Raw genomic sequence first — 22,315 nt, 5'->3', positions numbered from 1 at the left:
ACGTTCCGAAAACAATTACGTTCTCAGTCTTTTTTTTTTTTATACTAGAGCTGTAACCATTTTTTTACTGAATATCGAAATTATATATTGTGTAGTTATTTTTACTGCAACGAATGAGCTTGGTTCTCAAAATGGGTTCTAAATAATGAGTCTGAGTTAATGTATCTGACCAAGCGGCACATGACTGAAGCGTCCCCGCGCGCACTGCGCAGTTTTTCGTTCCTCATCTTGTAAAGTTGACTGTGCGCTCGTTTAAGTTTGATATATATTGTTTACTTTTACGTTAACTATGGCTCTTCTATTTTGGACATTAATTTAAACATAGTGATTTGACTCGATTTTTGTGTTTGTTTTTATATAGTACTAACTCTGTTTCAACATGTTGAAAAGTGGACGTATAATCAACAGCCAGTTACGCGTATTGGTTGTGAAGTTAAAGGAATACTTTGAACGAACGAACACTTTACAATACATAATAATATCAATCCAGTACTGATACAAACTTGAATTAATTTATCGTGAGTATCGAGTACAGGTTCCATAACTAGTTACGTCGCGATGACAAATGTCAAAACGGGCCTATTATATTTTTACGACTATAGTTGGCTGTACAGTGACAGACAGACATACTTGTTCCCTACGAGAAAGAATATAGAAAAAAAAAAATTAGTCTGCGATGGCAATATTCAGATTTCATTCAATTCAATAATATTGTAATTTTGAAAGATTTACTAGTGTGGTGCTTAATTGCGTCTTAAATATTTAGAATATAACTAAAGAAACAGGAGATGAAAAGATGGCGAATAAAATAATTTTTTTTATACTTACCGGCGAACCTGGTTAGTTTATTAAATTGCTGCAAGTCTTATATTAACCCCATGACAAATTAAAGGAAACTGAATGTTTTACAGGTGTAGGCAAAACTACACTGACAAAAAAAATATCTTTACTATTGAATGAAAAAGGAGTTAAAACATTTGGGTTTTTTACGGAGGAGGTTAGACATAATCGAGTGCGGGAAGGATTTGATGTGGTTTCATTAAGTGGAGAACGCGGCAGATTAGCTAGAGAACAGAGCTCGCTTTCTATTCCAGCAAAATATACTGTAGGAAAGTATGGTGTCCTGGTTCAAGAATTTGAGAATGTCGCCATAAAGTCTATAAATATGGTACCTAATTTTCAGTCTGATATAAAATATTAATATTCAGCATGATCAAATCATTAACAGCCAACTACTGAACATAGAGCGGCCACAAGAACTGAGAGGGTTTAGGCAGGTGGGCTAAGTGCAGATTGGAAAACTCCACACACCTATGAGAATGTAATAAAGAGTTCCCAGCGTGCATGTTTTCTGTCACCATTAAAGCGAGTGATATTTTAAATAACTCAAATTAAAATCGCTTACATAGATACTTTATAATAGAACTCGCCTCTCCTAGTGATCCCAAAGCTCTCACCACAAGGCAATAATTTCTTTGATTTGATTTATTAGTAGCTGTAAATTTTCTAAATATTACATACCTACTCATTTTATTTATTTAACCTATTACTTTATAGGTATATTTCAATGATTAAAGAAATGCATTGTTATATTTCGATTATTAAAGTAATGTGTTGTTTTTCAGCCTGTAGGCAATGAACTGTTTGTCCTGGTTATAGATGAAATTGGAAAAATGGAATTTTTCAGTTCAACCTTCAAGAATAGAATAAAAGCGATTTTTAGTGCAGATTCAAAATACCTTGTGCTGGCAACAATACCTGTTAGAAAATTTGATCCAATGATAGAATACATAACGAATAGTAGTAGAAGCAAAGTGTGGTCTGTAAGTTTAAGCAGCTTATTTTTGTCTCTTAAGTAAGCTGCAAGTTCACCTGCAGGCAAAGGTGAACTGTCCACCCTTTTGTGGTACACAATTGATTGCACTGGTTATGCAACATTGAATTGAGCTAGCAACTGGATGGCAGACTGCCTTAGTTTGAAAAAGGCTTTTAATAAACAAAACAAAACTGTTCTCAGTGATTATTATTAAATACTAGCTGTCCCGGCGAACTTCGTACAGTGGATCAATTTTTTTTATGAATGGTTTATTTTAATACTTATTATCCTATTCCAGTTTAAGATGAAGCCAAAAAATCAAATATCATAAAAATAAGTCCAGCCGTTCTTGAGTTATAAATGGTGTAACTAACACATTTTTCTTTTATATATATAGAAGATGAACATGTTATCTAAAAAATTATGTGGAGCAACATTCAGCCTTCACATCAGCCATCCTGTTGGGGTAGTTTTATTTTTCTTAGTAAAGCAACAAAGGTGAAATGGTTCTTGCTTTTTTCTATAATATGCATATGTTAAGCAGCAGAACATCAATTTATCTGATAATGCTGAAGTTTGTTACAATTTAGTTATACTATTTAAATAATTGATTAAAAATAGTTTATCATTTTAGGTTACAAGGGAAAACAGAAATTTAATTCATGAAGAAATAGAAAAGGAAGTTTATAAGGCAATCAAAAAATAAATAATTTATTCAAAGTATATTTCGTTTTCATAGCTTGATTGTTGTTCATTACTTAATAAAAAAACTAAACTAAAAAATTCAGGTCACTTCATATTGGAAAAAAATAAAAAAGTAAATAAAGTTGGAAATTTTCGTGATGTACATCAAGGTGCTAAGTATAAGATTTTCTACCTAGAACAACAATACCGTTTAACTAGATGATCCTTCAATACCGTACAAATTTTAGTTGAACGTAGATCTCAATAATCTCATACTAAAAAAATCTCATACTTGGCACTCAGTATACTTGGACAACTATGACTTGACAAAAATGTTTAAAACTTCAAAAGTTGAAAACAACACCCTGTTTATCTCGGATTCTGGTCCAGCTAACAAGACAAATTTATAATATTTTGTAAATTTAACAACAGGAAACATCGTACATGGATAATAATTAACAAACAATGATGTTATAATATAACTAATTTAATTTATTATTGACACTATTTTACTTGCTACACTAACAAAGCAAAGCTGGTATTTGTTAATTTTTGACACAGAAAACAATTTATGAAGTATGTACTAACATAAATATACAAAATTGAAAATCATGCAATTACGACTATTTTATCGACTAATGACATTCTGAAGGAGGTCACCTGGAGACCTATGCCTACTGTCACTTACTGGAAAAGTCCCACATAGTCTCTAATAGTAGATTATTATAATTTTATTTAGTCTTTGTCAATATTCAAGTGGCTTACGTATATTCTGCATGCAATAACAATAGATAGTTTATAACAACTGATCAACAAACATAAATATATGCTCAAGACAACAAATGACGAAAGTTGAAAAATAATGCTACAAACAACTTCTTACTATGGTTTAACTATCATTGCTTAAAGCAGTATTATTTTTAAATCAGTTTAAGGATGTCAAGCTAATTTCTTTGCTTACTGCCACAAAAGCACTACCTACCTTAAAAATTTTATATATCTCATAAAGGCGAAAGATTTTTCCCTTGTATGCCATCTTCCTTCTTCATGCATACCCTAGTCAAAACCCTGTGCACGCCACTGCTTACCACCCCTAGTTGCAATTCATATAATATATACGCTTGACACAAAAAAAATGGCTTGGCACCACTATATGGCAATTTTTTTTTAAATATAAAATATTATATATTATATCTTTTATATATATCCTGGCCATTTATATCGTTTTTACGGGTTTAAGCTGCCTTATTTAAACCAACACCCTCCAGTAGCTCTTTTATTTGCAACAGAGATTTGTGCTAATATTGCATAAAGGCATAACTTTATTTTGTTTTGTGTTTGAACTAAAATAGCACCAGTATCGTATTATTATTATGCATTACTAAATAATCTATATGGCACCTTTATTCAAACTAAAGCACAAGAAAATAAAAGGTAATAAAGCATTTGACTATACTATAACAAATAGCTAGTATGAGGCAGGATCATTATTATCGAAATACTACTACTTCATTAGTAAGCATGTTCGATTTATTAATTCTATTTTTGACAACACATTTTGATTCAAGTATTATACCTAGTTTCAAAATAACGAGTTATTGGTGAAATGTGAAGGAACATGAACTGACAGCCAAATTAATACAAATTGACCTTGCGCAGTTCAAGTTGCAGTCATAAAAAGCAATTGTCAACTGTCATCCCCAGAAAAATCATCAAATTGTCCATCTGATTCATATTGGATTTTTGGGTTGCACATTCTTTCATATCTTACTTGATCAGCTATGGGCACAGGGTGGGCATCAATAGGGCAAAAGTTTCCTTGTTCAATTTTTTTTTTGACATAGTACAGCCATGGTGACTGCGCAGATACAGATGTACGGGTGAAATGAGGGATCCAGTAGTCATCTGAATCCCAATCTTCTGGTGAGCTAGTTGTGACGTATGTATCTAAAATATAAAAAATACAAAAGTTGGGTTAAACTACTGGTGTCTTATATTTTCAGTGCAAATTCTTTGCATATTAGTTATGTAAGTAGATACATATACATAATGGCCAAAGAACTATAGAACCAAATTTATTTACCTTGCTTATCGTTTATTGACAATATATCTTCATCCGTGAAACTTTTAGAATGCTCACTTTCTGATATATCCTTTTCAACTTTCCTGCAACAGAAACAAACACTTTATTTTTAAAGCTTTTCTGTAACCACTCCATGCTCATTGGGTTATAGCCTGTTAAATACAGCCAGTAAACAAGTGGATGTATGTGTCTATTAAAACTAGAAAAGTAAAATGTGAATAAATATTAGTTAATTTTTTTCCTAAAATTACATAACTTATGTACAATTTTATATAGGTTGCTTCTGTTAACAACTTTATCTGTGGTGGTCTTCAGAATTGGGTCAGGAAGAAAAAATGTGAGACCTAGGTATATGAATATTATGAATACAGTTTGAGCAGCTATAAACATTATTTCTATGGAGACACATACATTTTCAGGATAAATTATAAATCAGGATATACCTAAGCTATATCCATTATAACTTTCAGTCAATGTGGCATAAACAAATAAAAAAACACAAACTTTCAAGAAATAAAATAATAAATATTTTTTGGAACAAGCAAAATTGGACATTTTATAGTAATAATCACATTGTAAAGAAACTGCAAAAAGGATAGTTAAGAATATTCAGTAAGTTAAGTTTACCTGCCATCACATCTGTAATCATTATCTGCCCTGATTATTTTTCTTTTTTCCAAATATTCCTCATCATTAGGTTCTTCAAAACAGTTTTGCGCTAAATCAACCTCTAATAAATTCTCAATTCCATCTGGCACTTCATACAAATAATTATCATATACATCTAACCTCTTTATATTTGGTAACTGACATATATTACTGGGCAGTGCATACAATTCGTTATATTCAACAGAAAGAGTCGTTATTTTACTCAGATTACCAAAATTTGCCGGCAAACTGTATAGATGGTTGTACGATAGAATACATATCTCCAAGTTTTCTAAACGGCAAAACTCTTCAGGCAGACAGTCTAACTTATTATGTGAAAGATTTATTTCTTTCAGGTTTCTGTACATTTCAATACTTGATTTAACAGTGTAAATATTTGTGTTACTCAAGTTTAAATATTCTATATCACAGCAATTATCCATGCCATTGCAAGGCACCTCTTCTAAATCATTATGACTGTAAAAACTAAAATCTGTAGTACCTAACACTAGCGACTTTGCTTTTGGAAAGGTACCTATTAAATCTAAACGATCCTTTAATTTACAGTTACAAATTAAAATACTGGTGACTAGAGTTTTGTATTGCAGTAGTTCTTCATAGTAACCATTGTGCAAGGATTTCGTTATATTTACATTGCAGCATAAATTAATTTCTGCTAAATTTGTAGGTGTTTCAGACCATATCCAATATGGGGGGCTGTTCAAATCATTATTGGCTAAATTAAGTGTGGTTATTGTATGACAAAATAGTGGTGTATCGTCGAAATATTTAATGCAATTGTGTGAGAGGTCTAAAACTTTCAAATTTTCTAGATTTAGTACTGAAACTGGAACTTCACTTAGTTTGTTATTTGAAAGGTTTAGTTGTGTTAGATTTAAGAGTAGTTTCATATTCTCATCGATAGTTTTTAAATCTTTGTTACTTAAATCCAGGATACTTATGTGTTCGGGGATCAATTTAATCATAGATACCCCATTTCTTTTCTCAATCGTCTTTTCTTCAGGCCCTTCCATTTATAAAGATTCTTGACAACAAAAATAAGTGTATTTTAAATTTAGATGAATTAAATTAGATAGTAAATAAATCACCAAAACTCTGATATAAAAATTAACATTTTTGAATTAATAACCTCGAAACTCAAAAGTCAAAACAAAATTCTTCTTCTTCTTTTGATTTATGGCTCAAAACAAAATTATTCCCAATCCAATACCACTCGTGTCAAAATATTAACCATGGAGTATAGAGGTTAGGAGAGTCATCTGTGTATATGAAAAAGTGTCGTCAAAATGTATTAAATTAGGGTGGCGCCACATATGCATCAGGGTAACTCTTAAAAGAAGCGCCAAATATAAATATTGTTAAAGTAGGCTTGAAAAATAAACAAGGAAAGAGAAACTTCTTTTTTATAAATTTTTAATAGTGTTTTTTAATTTATTCTTAAGCATTGTTAATAATTAAAAAAAAAAAGAAAAATAATAAATGATAGTATAATTAAATATTAAAAATTAAAAAAAATATCGCAAGTATTGATTTTATGATAATAATTTGGCATTTTTTCGATTCATTTTAGTTTTAATTTTTGCTAATTCGTAACGCTTATTCTCTGACTTAGCCAAAAAATGGGCGCGCATAACAATATAAATATCTATAGCCTTTGCAGTTAAATTATTTTCATGTTGCAAGCACCCAATTTTCATAACAGTTTCTTTTCTGAGTTCCATAGTTATTCCGCAAATTGTTTCTACATTAGTCAAGTTTTTACTGACAGCTCTTAACACACACGTTTCCAATTGCTTTGTCATATCAAATAATTGATTACTTGCAAACCGCAGTCCACCATATAAGTCCATTTTATTGATAACATCATTACCCATAACTGTTCTGTTATTCACTCACTTTTTCATAAAATTAAATGTTTATATATCAATAACCGTACTATTTACTGTTTACGAAATAAAATCACTCTAAACGCACGTTTGGTTATAATAACGTAAATTGTTGAAATTCTCAATAATTAACTACTTTATCTACTTTAGTCGATAATGACATTAAATTTTTTAACTCGGCATACTTCAATTCATCTACAATTGCTATAATTGCTACATTCATACCATACCTTATGCATCCACCAGCGCCATTGTGGAGGATTTTTGAACTGTTATTTAGCGCAACAACTGGACACTTTTTCAACTTTTCTCCCATATAAGAATACTCTCCTTACCTCTATACTCCATGATATTAACGTCAAATCAAACGTCAAAAAACTATTGCTAAAGAGTATGGAGGGTAGAGGTAAGGAGGATCATCTGTGTATATGAAAAAGTGTCGTCAAAATGTATTAAATTAGGATGGCGCCACATTTGCATCAAGGTAACTCTTAAAAGAAGCGCCAAAAATAAAAATTGTTAGAGTAGGCTTGAAAAATAAACAAGGAAATAAGGTTATATTTACCACAATATTTTGTACAACGTAAGTTGTTGAAATTCTCAATAATTAACTACTTTAGTCGATAATGACATTAAATTTTTTAACTCGGCATACTTCAATTCATCTACGATTGCTACATTCATACCATACCCTGTGCATCCACCAGCGCCATTGTGGAGGATTTTTGAACTGTTATTTAGCGCATACAACTGGACACTTTTTCAACTTTTCTCCCATATAAGAGGACTCTCCTTACCTCTACCCTCCATACTAAAGAGACAGAATAACACAGATTAAAATGAACACTACGCTACCGAATGATTCACATGGCTCCTACAGTAAATTCTGTTCAATTTTTTTTCCTTGTTTTAGGGCTAAAGTTATAAACGATAATAAACAAAAAGGGAGTAGGTAGGTAGGCAGAAAATATAGTTACCTATACCCTTCTCCAGAAAGAAAGCTACCAGCACATTTCGATTTCCTTAAGATTACTTCAATAGTTTATACTAAGCGGTTATTACTTGGCTGGCTTAAGTCTTAAGTCATCCCTTTTTTTTCTTTCATCAACTAGGCCAGTTACCGCATTTAAAACTTTTGGTATGTTGTACGTGCATACAGCCCTAACTTATAAGCCCATTTATTTACAATTATAACCTAAATGCGAATTTCCGTGTCTTTAACCTTGAAAACATAATACTGCTATACATACTTCCAACCCCTGTCTTACTCCTTTAGGGGCAGATGTGGATAAAGTATTTTAGGTGTACACACCTGGAATTAAGAAACCAATTTTCTAAATTTCAGGTGTGTAGACAAAAAGATCAGCAAAAACATACACCGCCTATTTAACCATCGTTAAAGGTGGACTTACATATATTTGTTATTTAAAGCTGATAACCTAAATACTCATTTCCATGAATCCATTCCATGACCAACCCCATTTTCATCCTTTTTATTGGTATCCTTGATAATTTCTATATCTTTCTCATTTTAAGTTTGTAGGCTTTATAGTGAAAAGAATAGTAGAAATCAGATACAGCCCTAACATCACATGCAAATTTGTGCAATTAATATGACTCCTGTCACTGTATTAGGTACTTGTCGCGTAGCGTAGGTACTATGAGCTTGTCGGTCTTTTATCTTCAATAGAGTTGCAAGAAGCGAGTGTGGTGCGAGATTTGAATGTAGCCCCATATATAGTAGCCGCGGCTAAATCATTAATCTGTGGATCAAATGATGGTGGGCATGATGATTTTGATCGCCGTCCCTTAAAGATAAGTTGATCTTGACAAAATCTTGTATCCTAGGGATAGAAAGGTACATTATTTTAAGCTAGGGTAAGTAAACTATTCCTACGGGATTCTTTTAAAACCTAAACAAACGCGGATGAAGTCGCGGGCAACAGCTAGTAACAAGCAAACCAGAAGTAAGATAAGAAAATAGTATTATGAATAGGTTGGTACTAAAGTTCTTAATATTCTTAAAGTGTTTACAAACTGAGCTGCTGGTGTGATGCAATCTTTTCCTCAATCTACGCATAAACCGATACAGCTACAGACTTGTAAACTTCCTGCCCAAAACTCTCAAACGATTTCATTCCTCTGAACGAAAGTCACGAAAAAGTAAATGTGGATAGTAAAATGATTTTAAAAAATTATATAAATCAGTGGTTTATTTTTACAGTTTTATCCGGGTCTGTAATTTGTGACAAGGCCTCAGACGAATTTAATAAACCGGATATAGCCAGAGTAGGAAAGACGAAGCGAGAAAAGATGCGTATGTAGTATTTCTATTGAATAATTTTAATAAAATAATTTTTGGTATGGGTACAATGGGGTAGATGTGTGTATTGTCATAGTACAAAAAAAAAGTCATATGTGCATTTATTGCTTTTTTTCTTTATAGTAAGAATTGACGGTCCAAGCAGTGGTACCCACCTGATGGTAAGAGAAAAACATTGTCTATAAGAGAGCAACACTTTGTAGGGAATACAAGGGATACGAAGGGCAACCGCGCTAAGTACACAGCATTGCAACAATGCTGCTTGGCGGCAGAAATAAGCATGGTGGTAGGACTTTCTCAGACGAGCTCAAAAGTTCTACAACTACTAAAACCTCCTTATTGCCGGACTTCTTTTTTAACTTGAGAGTTATTATCGGTGTACATCTCCAAGCTACCATGTCCATGATCCTCTATTTCACTTCTAAAGAAGTTCCTACCTCAACCTTTCTTTTTGGCTGTCCCTAAACATTCAGTCTTGAGGGACGAAGGGGAAGAGGTTCCCAATTATCCCTCAATGTTTCTATCGATTATATCTATTGGTGATAAATTCATCGTGTCTTTAAGGGTGGCCAATCATGCTTCAGATTTCTATAGTTTTAATATATGTTCCACTTTTGTGACGCCTCTATATTGGGCCGATTTTATCGTTGGAAGTGGTTTGAATGTTTGAATGCAGATCACGAATCCTTGGGTTCGATACCCGGGTCGGGCCACTTTAAAGTATTGGGTTTTTCTATCAAGAAGTTCTTATAGTACAATACCTTAGCTTGGTCATTTGCGGTCATTCGCCCCCCGTGCCTCGAAGAGCACGTTAAGTTCCGGTCTTGTCAGAGCTGCCATCCCATTGAACGATGAGAGTGAGGCAATAGAGAGTGCGCGGGTGTTTGTGCACACACTTGTGAACTATAATAACTTCCGCGTAGTTGGAAAAATCTTTCTGTAGGTTTACCACCTTGGCCGAAATCAGACGGTGAAACTTCAATCATAATGTTAGTTTAACTTGCTCCACCGTATGTTATTTTTAAGTACCGGATGGCAACAGATTATTTTAATTTTTGTTTGGGTTACAGGACAAAAGACAGCGGTGGGTACATTCTCAAATGTAATAACGCAAATACAAAATTTACCGAACATGGAGCTAGGAAGGAAGTTTAGGACACCATGTAAAACTGGTAACAAATGCGGCAAGGTAAGTTATACATAAATGCCTCATTGGTTTAGTACAGAGCTCTCGAAACTGTTATATCGGTTTTGGGTAGATACTTGTGAATTCATTTACTGCAGTTGCGTTTTTGACAGCAGTACTGTGGTACTGACTTAAGTTTCAAGTCGTTCCAATGCTAAAAAAATAAAATTAAGGTCTACTTAAACGAGATCCACTATCGTTGACCTTTGTTTAGTCTCAGGGACCTCAATCTTTTTTCTCTATAATGGACCTTGGCATGTCGTTAACCCTTGGGGGACCAATATTGACCAATATAGGTCTGGCATGGCTAACTGCGGACTAAGGGTTTCATTCCATAATTTCGCACTTTAACAAAACAATTTTACAAATTCCATTCCGGGACCTAAATATTATTAGGTATTGATGCTTTCTGTACAGAAATGCTCAGTAACTATATAGTATATTGTCGTCCACTCCCGTGTCTCAGAGACATAAGATTAGACAGCTGACATTGGCTACCCGTTTATTATCACCATCAGATGGATGTTGGCGGGACGTTTAAAGTCCGTGAACGTAACCATGGATGGTCTAAGCTCTAGATCCTTCTCTTCTACTATTGATAAAAAAAACTAATTCTGATCCTGGCCAAATAGTTGTGGATTCCAATCCTAGAACCCCTTTGAGCTTTCTTTAATAAAAGAGGGTAGTTTTTTTTTTTGCATAATAATTATTACTGTTGTTACTACTACTTGATGATCTACCAAGCCGCGGCGCTCCAATGTGGATTGGTGGATTTCTACAGAATAATAAAGTGTTAGTGATAACAACCGGGACAAAAGTTCTGAGACATGCTTTAAACTCGTTTATCGTATTCATGAAGTTTTACCTTAGCGATAAATATGTTTTCCAGGTAATAAAGAGGCTGATGGTGCCAAAATTAGCTCAACTCGAGAATACAATAATGGGAATAATGAAAGAACTGACCAAACTGCCACCAGGGTCCCGTCTTCCAGACAAGTATACCAAAACAGAACCGATAAAGCTGTTACTAGATCAGAATTACAAGTAAGTCTAGGATTGATTAGGTAATTTATGCTAATAGTGGATCCAACCAGGGCTTCAAACCGGCTCCAGGAAAACCAGTATTTATTTAGGTCAAACCAAAACTTTAGGCCAGTTTCTTGCACGTAAAAGGGGTAGAAGAAAATAATGAACGCACGCCCGTTGCGCTGTAAGTGACACGAGCGTAAGTGATTCGAGCTGTCAACGCCTACACAAGGAAATGCGAAATTAGCTAGTTATTAGGTAATAAATAATCAAATTCAGCAATTAGTTGGTATTATTAGGGTTATTGGTATCTACCTGATACCAAAAATTAAAAATCTTCCGCATTCTAAATGAACAAAGAAGAAGGTTCCCCAAATGTTGGCACGCTTTTTAGAATGAAGAAGTGGATGAATTTTCTTTGAATGTTTGATAGGAACTTTTAATTACTCCATACTTATGTATCGCATTTTATGGCAAATTTTAAGTGTATCTCTGTTCGCAGAAGCTAATCTCTTTGTTATTATATTTCAGAGAAGACGTCTGCATGGATAAGCTCGAATCATGCCTTAAGGAAGACAAACGTCGAAAACGTATCCTCAAAAAGCTGTTCTTCAAAAAGTACAACTCATTGCGACAAGAACTTATTGGCTATGGCGGGAGACGACTTTGGGGCGGGGAGGGCAATCTTTTCTATTGATAGTTTTAATATAAAATAAATGATGAGTATAATAATAACAAATGATTTATTCCTGCATTTCTTAATCGTTAGATCAGCTATCTGAGGCATAGATTTAAGGTGCTTTGTGCAGATAAATGAGGTTGAAGCCAATTGAACTATAAACGAAACTTAAGTTATAGAAAAAGTTATTTTTACCAACCAACAAAAGTCGAAGTTTCTACTAACGAAAACTTGAAGTTTTTCGTACTTATTTAGAATCCAAGAAATATGAGTAGACATTATTGAGAATTACGATTATAAACGCACTTGGAGAACATTGTGGAGTACTCTCAGGCATCCTCACGATGTTTTCCTTCACCGTTGAAGCAAGTGAATTTGAATGTCTAAAAACGCAAAAATAACTTCGCATAGGACGAATTGGTAAAACTATGGGAGAAGATTAACATTCTGTTATCCTTTCCCTGTGGAGAAAAATATCCCACGCTAACTGTCCTGGTGAGTTGGATTACCGTAAGGTCTAGCTGGTCAGAGTTTACAGAGGTAGAGAACCATAGCACCACAACAGCGATGCGGTCACTTTTCCTTTTGTCTTGACAAAAAGAAAAGGTGATGACGTAGATTAGACGACCTGACCTGGCGCAGTTGTGAGCGTTGTGTTCTTGTGAGTGGAGGTCCCTGGTTCGATTCCCGGCTGGGAAATTAAGGAATTTATAATTTCTGTCAAAATTCCTCTGGTCCAGTCTGGTAAGACGTGCCGCGAATCAATTTAGCGTTCCGGTAAACCTGCTTAGACACCTTTTAGGAGTATGGATTTAATACAGCTGTTACACCTCTATGTTGGTCCGCTACAACCGTAGGCTGCATCATTACTTACCACGTGAGTTTGCAACCAAGGGCTAACTCTTAGAGGGATAAAAAATAAACTATGTTGGGGAGTTTTGAAAACTAAGTCAGGTTACGGCTACCATACCCGTAAAATAGGTCATGGTCTCCTTGCATAATCTAGTCGCCTATGAAAGTTCTACAAAATTTAATTATATATTATTTAATATTATTTAATATTCCCGGCAGGGAATTCATCATTTCTGAATTTTCTCTGGTCTGGTCTGGTGGGAAATTGTAGAGGAATAAAAAAAATGCCGGTTTTCACTAAACCTAGGAATTGCCTTAATAGGAAGCCTAGAGATGTAGGTGCTAGGAAAAAACGTTTTACGAACTCTATGTGATGTCTAACGACGTTAGGCGCCGTTTAAAGTTTCGGCACCGATTCGGAGGATCGTAAAGTTTCTCTTCTACGGGGACTCTTAAACTGACCCTTGACAGAAGAAAAAATATAAATTCGATTATTTTAATAACAAAATAGTTTCGTATTTTGTGTTTGTAACTATTATCATATATATCTAGTGGCAAGAACCACAGACAAGTAAGGTTGTATGAGTTGCCTAGTGAAAATCGTATGCCTAGGCATTTTCTTTGATTAGGCGGGACAAACAAACGGGCATAAGTGTTTTTGACAGCCACGTGACTTTAATAAACAAACCGCTTCTAGTTATTATTCGTCACGTGTAAGCTACTGTTACAACAATGGTTCGATTTGAATCAACATTTGGTGTTTTCTAAACTTACCGGTTACGGAAGTTTTCAGAACAAGGCCTTGTTTAGCCAAATCTAAGCTAGTTTATTGTGAACATAACCTTTTTGAAAGAAATACTAAACTTCTAGCTTAGATCTTGTTAGAAAATATACTTGAATCAACCAATTCTAAGAACTTAAAATACTTACCTCATACTTTAGTTAAAAGTAAAATGTGTGAAAAACAATTAAAACTTCAAATTGTTCTAATAATTTTATGTTTTGTTTTCAAAGGTCTCCATTCTTTTGATGATAGTAAGTATTGAAGAAAAAATTAAGACCATAAATTTCGATACTCGACGTAATTATTGTATACTTAGTTTTTACTGTTGAACTAACGTGAATTATCGTCAAAGATTTCCCGACTTGTTTCGAACCGATTCAAAGTCATAAGCTTCTTCGCGTGACGTGGCAATGTCTATACACTTTACTCAAGACAGTTTCTATTTTAAATAATATTTTTTCGGCAAGTTTTTAAATAGTTTTAGCAACGAAGACATCAAAATTAGTAATGGATGGAAAAACTATGCAACTTGCAGAAAAGAATATGATAAAATAACGACAATATGTTTTTTTCCAACTTATCTCATTTTAGAATTTTATTGCAAATTATAGCAACTTTTGCAAATTGCAAGTTACTATAATTCATTGTTGTCAATTCTGTTATCACAAATCTTTTCAAAAACGAAAGTAAATTGACATGACTAATTATTGTGCTATTCCTTTCCGGAGCACTACTTTAAAGGAGTACAGCACTACTTTAGGTAGGTACAGCACAACAGAATTCAAACTTATAAGTAATACTAATATATTTTTAAGGGTAGGAGACCTATTTTGATAAATTTAAAAAGTTTTTTTTATTTTTTTTAGGTCTTTTATTCACTGTAACACGAGCTCCAAGATATTTTGGAATTTTACAAGATCATCGCGGACAACCCCTGTCCGTGGAGATTTCAGAAGAGTATATGGACCAGGATTATATAGCTACAAACAGGTTAAACTTAGTATTACATCTGTAAATTGCAATTAATATGCTATAGCTGTTGTGCACAAATCTCTCTCTCTCTCTCTCTCTCTCTCTTAATTAACAGGTCTTAAATTTGAATGAAAGCAACCTTCTGCTCATAGACTTTCAAATTTTGTTTAGAGTTTGATGCATAACAGAATTATTGGCACCACTTTATATCAACAGAATCTTATTTATTTTTTAACAATGTACGATATATGCGCGCGTTTGACCACAATCTCACCTGATATAAAGTATAGGATTGGCCTGAGATAGGACATGCTCGGCTATACTTGACTGGATCACTCTGGACTCCTGTTTTAAAGGTACCTGGGCCTCTTTACAACGTGAGTGTATTTATTTAGTATAACCTGTATTAGAAAAAATACAGATCTCGGTAGGGCGTTCCAAATCCAAAGGAAAGGAAAAGTTATTTTTGTAAGTTAGTTAGATATTGATTTATGGGTGAGAACCCGCCTGGTGTTTTTCGGTGCTTTGATGTTATGGTGAACAAAATGGAATAATCTATTTGATTTTGTTAAACTAGAACTCTCCTGAAATTTATGCAACCTAGGTACCTTTTAGTGCTCTATAAATGTAATTAAAGTAAAGTCTTAATGTTAATGTTTTCTTTCAGGAAGAGGCATAAAATCAATTGGAACAAGTAAGTTTCAATGTTATTTTCAATTTTTAAATTTTGCTTCTATATCTAATCTATCTAATCCGAGTAAAGCGTTAATGTGATTTTTTTTGCTACTCAACACACAAGTACTACGTCAAATATTATGTTTAAGGATTAAACTATGAAGATAATAATGTCTAAGTTAATATAAAATTTAATTAAAGTAATATATTTCCATTCGTTTCAGGAATCCACTGGATATGGATGACTTTGATGACGATGAGACTGATGAAGTATTTGATGAAAAAGATAAAGACGTTAAGCTACCTAACAAATTTAATCTACAATCGGGTCTTGTATAAACCAATATTTATAAATAAATTAATTTAGATTTAAATGGTTTTTTATTGTTTTACTTATCTTTTTATAATTAAGAGTCTGCTTTTGACATGGAATTAAAATCAACAAACTACCGATGAAAACAATAAATTATCTATAGTTTTCATCATGAATCAGGTTAGAAGACATATTATTTAAAATGGAACAATTTTGCACAAAGATTGCTACGAGATATTAAAAAGATTCTAGTTAGTAAAGTTCAAATTGCACTTCTTTCCAGCTTTTACCAATATATAGAGTAGTTAAATAGTGCTTCTGATCTCGCCGGCTTCATATTAGAATTTTCTTTTCTATTCGTATAAAAAACAAACTCAATTTCAATGGGTAAACCTCAGTAAGTTTTATTTACAGTTAAATTGAACATACACACTGAACATGCAATGTTGTATCCCGTTTGTAAACAAAACTTTTTTCTTACAAAATTCATTATATACAGTCAAGAAATTTTTAGTGCACAAAAATATTTGACTAGATATATATACCACATTATCTATACTAAAATGTGACATTATACTAATTATTTACCTCAATAATTGGAAGTCGATGTGAAGGACAAAATATCCGTGAAACACAAAATGATAACATCATCTATATGTAAATACCTACCATATCTTTTCCAAATAAAGAATTTGAATTAGACTTTTCTACATGCTTGATTTTTGTAAATCGAGCACATAACTCATCGAGCACATAGCAGGTCATCAATAAATAATTTAGATAATAAAGATTTCACATGTTTATCTATTTGACTATTTATCAATTCTGACTTAAAAACTTCATGATCATCTTTATTAACCCATTACTTAACTCACAATAGGATAGTCTACTCGCAGAATTTCGTCACCGCGTAAGCAATTGATATAAAATGCACGTAAAAAAGTTCGAGGAAAGAGCCGGGGATCTGCTTGCCCGATGTGATGTTAACAGGATTGTACCGAGAAGTGCAAAGAAACGAACTTTAAGTGCTTTAAAATCTTCAAAAATCCATCAAAATTGCAAGATTAAAATGGAGCAGACAGTGGACATGTGCAGCGCATGAATGATTGAGCATCAAAATCTCAAGATAGACATAGAAATGTAGATGTATCGTTAGGCCAAAGATTTGAGGAATGGAGCGGTCAATAAAGATGCAAAATGTTTTGGTTTACGAAGTCAGAAAACGAGCGCAAATCATAAAGAGCAGTGAAGGAATCTTTTGGAATAGGCGTTCCAGAGGTGAAGCGACTTTGATGACAACACAAGAAATCCTTTTGAAATAAATGATTTTCAATAAGTAATTTTATTTATATAATCAATTAATTTATAAAAAAAATACGTAAAAGTATAAAAAGTAACAAAATAAAATATGGAATTATTTATCCATGTAGTACATGTCTTCCAAGTGATCTTGTATTTCCTTCCTCACTTCATCCACAGGGTCCATTGGCATTTTGGCCATTTCCAAAGACTCCTCGGAATAATCGGTTGTTTCATCAGAATACAAGTCTTCTATGTGGTCCTGGTAAATCTTCTCGCATTCGCTTGGGTGTTCGCTCTTCAGTGTGCTTGGATGGTAGCCAATGGCTTCTATGGGGCCCAAGGTTAGGTATGGGACTTGAGTCGTCACTTGAAAATGTTTGACTGTGGGGAGAAAAATTGCTTTAATTTAAATTATTATTTTGTAGTTTTTTAGGGACTGATGATCAAGGCATTCAAGAGCAATTAGATATCATTCTTAATGATGAAAGAAAACACTGTGAGGAAACCTGTAAGATTTCCATAATATTGGTAAGAAGTGTGAAGTCTACCAATCCGCAATTCTCATTCTGAGAAGAGATCCTTGCTATATAGTGGAAATGGGTCGATGATAACAATAATGATTATTTGAACTCTAGTTCTCTCTGCTGCTAGAGTAACCGACATAGTAAAACGAGACGCGAAGCTGAAGTAACAATGGCTCGGTGGGGTACATAGCTCGGAGAACTGATTGACGTTGGGGTTCCAAGGTGCTCGAATGGCAACCCCGCACCGGTAATCACAGCAAAGAGGTGCACAGCAAAAGCAGTGCAATTGAGTCGCTTGGAGTCACTGGCAAAAGCAACCTAGGACCGTAAATTTCGGAACTTCCTAAAACACTCGCAGTCAATCGTTTGATATGGTAATAACGATCATCAATAGCTAATACAACACAGACGACGACGATTTAACGATCTCCCTGGCGCAACGGTGAGCGCTGTGAATTTAAGTGGGAGGTCTCGGGTTCGATTCCCGGCAATTTAGTAATTTATAATTTCTGAATATTCTCTGGTCTGGTCTGGTGGGAGGTTTCAGCTGTGGGTAGTCAAGTAGTTTGGCCCTACCGAAAAAGACGTGCCGATTAGGAGAATAGGTTAAATATAACTGCCATACTCCCTAATATAGCTTATCCTATAGGTTGGTCAATTAAGACTGCATCATCACTTACCACCAGGTGAGATTGTAGTCAAGGGCTAACTTAATTAAATATCTATCCTATGACTAAATACCTAGCTAAAACAAAAATTACTTACACTACACTTAGTAGCAGATACTTAGAGGACGCTTTTGCCCCTCTAAGTTTTGTCCCTTGTCGCAGTGGCGTGCACTTCATACATGCACAAAAAGCACTGCATACCCTAAAATTGATATATAACCCGTATAGGAGGAGAATTTTAGCCGTTATATTCAATTTTCCTGCAGTATGCATACCCCGGTAAGGAACCCAATGCACGCCACTGCTTAGTCGTCTCGTACGACACCCGGGGGAAGAGGAGTGGTGGCGACTACTGTATTCTGATCTGCCGTCAATCGAGCTCTGTGATGGAATTCCCATGAACGTGAAAAAAAAGTAAAATGTGTGTGCAGATACGAATCCTCAAGTTCTTTGGACACATAACTAGGAATAAGCACTCCATGGAACTACTTGTTGTCCAGGGGAAAGTGTCCACGCGGTCGATCACCCACGCGTTGGACAGACTTAATTAAAGCTACAACACACACCTCCATAGTCCAGTGTTCCAGAAACGCTGAAGATCGTAACAAGTGGAGGAGCATCGCGGGGGCTGCTAAAGAAAATGTACCATCGTCAACCACGACCAATGTGAAAGGTGTGTGTGAAGAGTGAACGACTAAGGAGGAGGAGGTGAAAAAAAAAACCCACTTACAGTCAATGTGATCTGGTATAATCACAGTGGCAACAGTCTTTCTAACTCTTTCGTCGTAGTAATCCCCTTGTATGTCAACCTTGCTGCCTTCGAAGACCTCCCGTGGCGGCGGTCTCTGGCTGCACTCGTCTTCTAAATGCCTTCTTCCGGACCGGTAATGTGGTACGCGTGGGGGTGGTACCTCTGTTAATGGTACGAATCTGTTGCCTAGGTTACCTCCGACCGGTTTTACTTTTGTTAATCTAGAAAAAAATAGTATTTTCTTTATTGTATATGTAAAGAGAAAGCAGTCCCAAACAAACTGGATTATTTAGTTCGGTTATCGAATCTATTAAATCATCTTTACAAGCTATCAAAAAAAAGAGATTTAATATCTATATATATAAAAGAGAAAGTGTGTGGGTATGTATGTATAGGCTCCGAAACGGCTGGACCGATTTCAATGAAACTTTCAGGGAATCTCCGGATTGACCTGGCGAGTAATCGTGTAAAGTTTGGTGACGATCGGAGCACTCCTATTTTTGAACTGTCAAATACAGCATCTATTTATTATGATGATATTCTATTGTTGGGTGTACATGGGTGTGGATAATGATCTTCACCCGCTCGAGAAGAGAATAGAAGAGAATGAATACGGAGAGAAATAAATGATTTAATATATTATGAGACTTAAATAAAAAATTTAATGATTTAAGTTTATCTTTTAAATAAAATAAAGCAAAATCTAGCGCGGCGAAGCGGGCTGGGTACGCTAGTAAATATATAAATTCTGCATTCTTCAAAATTAACGAATAAACCTTTCTGGAAACCGATTTCTACTTACATAATAAATGGATTACATAATAAAAAGAATGTATTCAGTGAATGATACCTTGTTATTTCCAAAATGGCAAAAATATAAGCAAAGTTCAGAAAACGTTTTACTAATAAAAAACAAACGATAAACGTGTATAATAGTACAGTCATTTGTGCTGGTGAAATAACAGTGATCTTAATCGATTAATGGATGGGTGCCCGATTTCGGAACATTGATACATTTTGCCTTCTTGTCATTGTCTCGATAACCCAAACCCATATAGGAGAGGTGTCGGTGAATCTTAGTGAATACAAGCCAAGAGTTAGGCTTTAGATCTAACTCTTTTATGATAGAAGAGGCATGTTATGCTCAGTATTAGAGTATTAATTTGCCAACCGGTTGCCGCATTGGACAGCGACCCTGCTTTCAGAGTCCAATGCCGTGGCTTCGATTCCCAAAACTGGAGAATGATTGTGGAATGAGCATGAATGTTTATCAGTATCTGGGTGTTTATCTGTATATTATAAGTATTTACGTGTATTATATTCATAAAAAATATATAATAATCAGCTATCTTAGTACCCACAAGCTACGCTTACTTTGGGGCTTGATGGCGATGTGGGTTTTGTCTTAGTATATTTATTTATTTATTGAAATAGCCTATAGCTGTTATAGGCTATTTCAATAAATAAATAAATATGACCACTGCTGAACAAAGAGTTTGCTCATAATCACTAGGCTGGTTAGACGAGTTTGTGATTCCAGTCGTGATGACAGTAATATAACAGAGCATGCCGCCGCCCTTTGCTCCGCCGGAAGAGGAAGGGTGATGTAAATGTATTCTGATCTGCTGTCATTTAAAATTATATTTTAAAGAAGTGGCAATAAAGTACAAACTTACTTGTTCATCATCACACTTCCCCGTATTTCTGATGTAACACGCCCACAAATTAAAATTAACGCAATAAAATATACAATGCACTGCATTTTCGCCTACTGCTCCCGATCACGCATTTCACGGACCGAATCAAGATCTGATTGATCCTATGAAATTGTAAGCTATATATCTTCTCTCCGTCATTATGAAAGTGCATTGTTTCCGGACAATGCAACAGGTGTTCACGTTTTTTAAATTGTTTTGTCGTTTATACGGTGACTGTTACATAAATTGGCGCAAGAAACATGCGAATACCTAATAGATTAATGAATGGTTCCTTTGCTATGTAGTAGCATGTCTCACTCTTCTGCTCCTCGGTTCGTTTGTTGAATTTACACTTACTTAAGCGCGTCATGAAAATTAAATCCCACCAAAAACATTCTATAAAAAACTAGCCAAGTCTCGATGGAGCTGCTTGTTTATCTCTAAAAAGTATTGAAATCTAGATAAAGTCGTGCCTAATCTAAGGCTCCTTACTGCGATAGATATTTGATATTTTGGGCTAATATGTAAAGCTTAAGTGTTTGTTTGTTTGTTTACTTGAACGCGATTATCTCAGGAACTACTACTAGGTCCGATTTGAAATTTTTTTTTCAGTGTTTGATAACCTATTTAAAGATAAATGCTATAGACTATCATCACGCTAAGACCAATAGTAGCATAGCACCAATGAAGGAAGTTTCAAAATCGGGGTTTTTTCCTTTTTGAAAGCTTCCCCGGCGTGCTCTGCGTAATCGGTTAAAGTTTCGATAACATCATGTATGACAAAGTTGTTCCCCTTTAAAAGTCCTAAAAAAAGGTCAGGACAGCATATCTGTCTTTTAAGGTTGGCTTGTATAAACGCGGACGAAGTCGCGAGGGACCGCTAGTTTTATATAAAGCTCTTAAATTTATTTTTGTTCCTATTCGGTTAGGTTTAGTTAACATATGTGTAAAATCTTCTATGTATTATAGGTCGTGGGGTGATATTAAATTTAGCTTCAAGAATATCCATTGAACTATCGTTAAATAGCGCAACTACCTATATATTGACAGCGGTGATTCTGCGAGTATAAAGAGGTACGAACTATAAATCGGAATATGTATATACTTTTGAAATCTGATACGTGGAGTCTGCGTTAAATTAATTCTATTGTTTTTGTTGTAAAAATTAAAAAAAAAAAACAAAAATGTTTTATTCATGTAGACCTTATCACAGGCACTTATGAATGGTCAGACATTTAACATGTTAGCACTAATTTTAGGTGATGGTGATAACTGCATTCGTGAACTTAAAACAAAAGCTAGGAGGGTTTCAAACGCGCCCTGGTCTAAGAAGAACCCACAACAAACTTACCAATTTTTTGTTATCTCCATCTCACAGTCGAGCTAATGTTTAGCTATGAAGTTAGAGCAATTCATACCCAAGCT

General features: G+C 34.4%; 4 protein-coding genes across 5 annotated transcripts; 2 read left to right on the top strand and 2 right to left on the bottom strand.

Moving 5' to 3' along the window:
• Window positions 1–617: 617 nt before the first annotated feature.
• Window positions 618–12,406, top strand: LOC120629251 (nucleoside-triphosphatase THEP1). 2 transcript variants are annotated; one of them, XM_039898128.1, is made up of 5 exons: window positions 618–839; window positions 912–1,168; window positions 1,626–1,823; window positions 11,537–11,691; window positions 12,205–12,406. In XM_039898128.1, exons 1-5 carry the CDS (start codon window positions 797–799, stop codon window positions 12,368–12,370), a joined length of 819 nt encoding a protein of 272 aa, XP_039754062.1. In that variant the 5' UTR covers window positions 618–796; the 3' UTR covers window positions 12,371–12,406. The 2 variants fall into 2 exon arrangements, with proteins under 2 accessions (XP_039754062.1, XP_039754061.1); XM_039898127.1 differs by lacking the exons at window positions 618–839; window positions 912–1,168; window positions 1,626–1,823 and adding exons at window positions 9,210–9,455; window positions 10,532–10,650.
• Window positions 2,608–6,450, bottom strand: LOC120629250 (leucine-rich repeat protein soc-2 homolog). The gene is made up of 3 exons (XM_039898125.1): window positions 5,211–6,450; window positions 4,584–4,666; window positions 2,608–4,447 (listed from the first exon to the last, which is right to left on the bottom strand). The coding sequence occupies exons 1-3, from the start codon at window positions 6,263–6,265 to the stop codon at window positions 4,188–4,190; spliced, it is 1,398 nt and encodes a 465-aa protein (XP_039754059.1). The 5' UTR covers window positions 6,266–6,450; the 3' UTR covers window positions 2,608–4,187.
• A 1,548-nt stretch (window positions 12,407–13,954) lies between the features above and the next one.
• Window positions 13,955–16,014, top strand: LOC120629418. Its single transcript, XM_039898358.1, has 4 exons — window positions 13,955–14,239; window positions 14,855–14,978; window positions 15,628–15,654; window positions 15,860–16,014. Exons 1-4 carry the CDS (start codon window positions 14,158–14,160, stop codon window positions 15,972–15,974), a joined length of 348 nt encoding a protein of 115 aa, XP_039754292.1. The 5' UTR covers window positions 13,955–14,157; the 3' UTR covers window positions 15,975–16,014.
• A 1,348-nt stretch (window positions 16,015–17,362) lies between these two features.
• Window positions 17,363–20,955, bottom strand: LOC120629485. The gene is made up of 3 exons (XM_039898425.1): window positions 20,870–20,955; window positions 19,173–19,414; window positions 17,363–17,631 (listed from the first exon to the last, which is right to left on the bottom strand). The coding sequence occupies exons 1-3, from the start codon at window positions 20,953–20,955 to the stop codon at window positions 17,363–17,365; spliced, it is 597 nt and encodes a 198-aa protein (XP_039754359.1).
• Window positions 20,956–22,315: the final 1,360 nt, after the last annotated feature.

This window comes from Pararge aegeria, chromosome 14 (assembly GCF_905163445.1).
Source record: "Pararge aegeria chromosome 14, ilParAegt1.1, whole genome shotgun sequence".
Classification (NCBI taxonomy): Eukaryota; Metazoa; Arthropoda; class Insecta; order Lepidoptera; family Nymphalidae; genus Pararge; species Pararge aegeria.
Note: the sequence above shows the minus strand (reverse complement) of the source record. Positions and strands in the feature narration are given on the sequence as shown.

Excerpts from the sequence above, each read along its gene's own strand:
- LOC120629418 (XM_039898358.1), top strand. The coding sequence starts at position 14,158 with ATGTGTGAAAAACAATTAAAACTTCAAATTGTTCTAATAATTTTATGT. Across the intron at positions 14,240-14,854 it reads TCTCCATTCTTTTGATGATA|GTCTTTTATTCACTGTAACA; the intron begins GTAAGTATTGAA and ends TATTTTTTTTAG. Across the intron at positions 14,979-15,627 it reads GATTATATAGCTACAAACAG|GAAGAGGCATAAAATCAATT; the intron begins GTTAAACTTAGT and ends GTTTTCTTTCAG.
- LOC120629250 (XM_039898125.1), bottom strand. The coding sequence starts at position 6,265 with ATGGAAGGGCCTGAAGAAAAGACGATTGAGAAAAGAAATGGGGTATCT. Across the intron at positions 4,667-5,210 it reads GATTACAGATGTGATGGCAG|GAAAGTTGAAAAGGATATAT; the intron begins GTAAACTTAACT and ends TTTCTGTTGCAG. Across the intron at positions 4,448-4,583 it reads GTCAATAAACGATAAGCAAG|ATACATACGTCACAACTAGC; the intron begins GTAAATAAATTT and ends TTTATATTTTAG.
- LOC120629485 (XM_039898425.1), bottom strand. The coding sequence starts at position 20,955 with ATGCAGTGCATTGTATATTTTATTGCGTTAATTTTAATTTGTGGGCGT. Across the intron at positions 19,415-20,869 it reads GGAAGTGTGATGATGAACAA|ATTAACAAAAGTAAAACCGG; the intron begins GTAAGTTTGTAC and ends ATTTTTTTCTAG. Across the intron at positions 17,632-19,172 it reads TATACCAGATCACATTGACT|TCAAACATTTTCAAGTGACG; the intron begins GTAAGTGGGTTT and ends TTCTCCCCACAG.
- LOC120629251 (XM_039898128.1), top strand. The coding sequence starts at position 797 with ATGGCGAATAAAATAATTTTTTTTATACTTACCGGCGAACCTG. Across the intron at positions 1,169-1,625 it reads CCATAAAGTCTATAAATATG|CCTGTAGGCAATGAACTGTT; the intron begins GTACCTAATTTT and ends GTTGTTTTTCAG. Across the intron at positions 1,824-11,536 it reads GTAGAAGCAAAGTGTGGTCT|GTAATAAAGAGGCTGATGGT; the intron begins GTAAGTTTAAGC and ends TATGTTTTCCAG.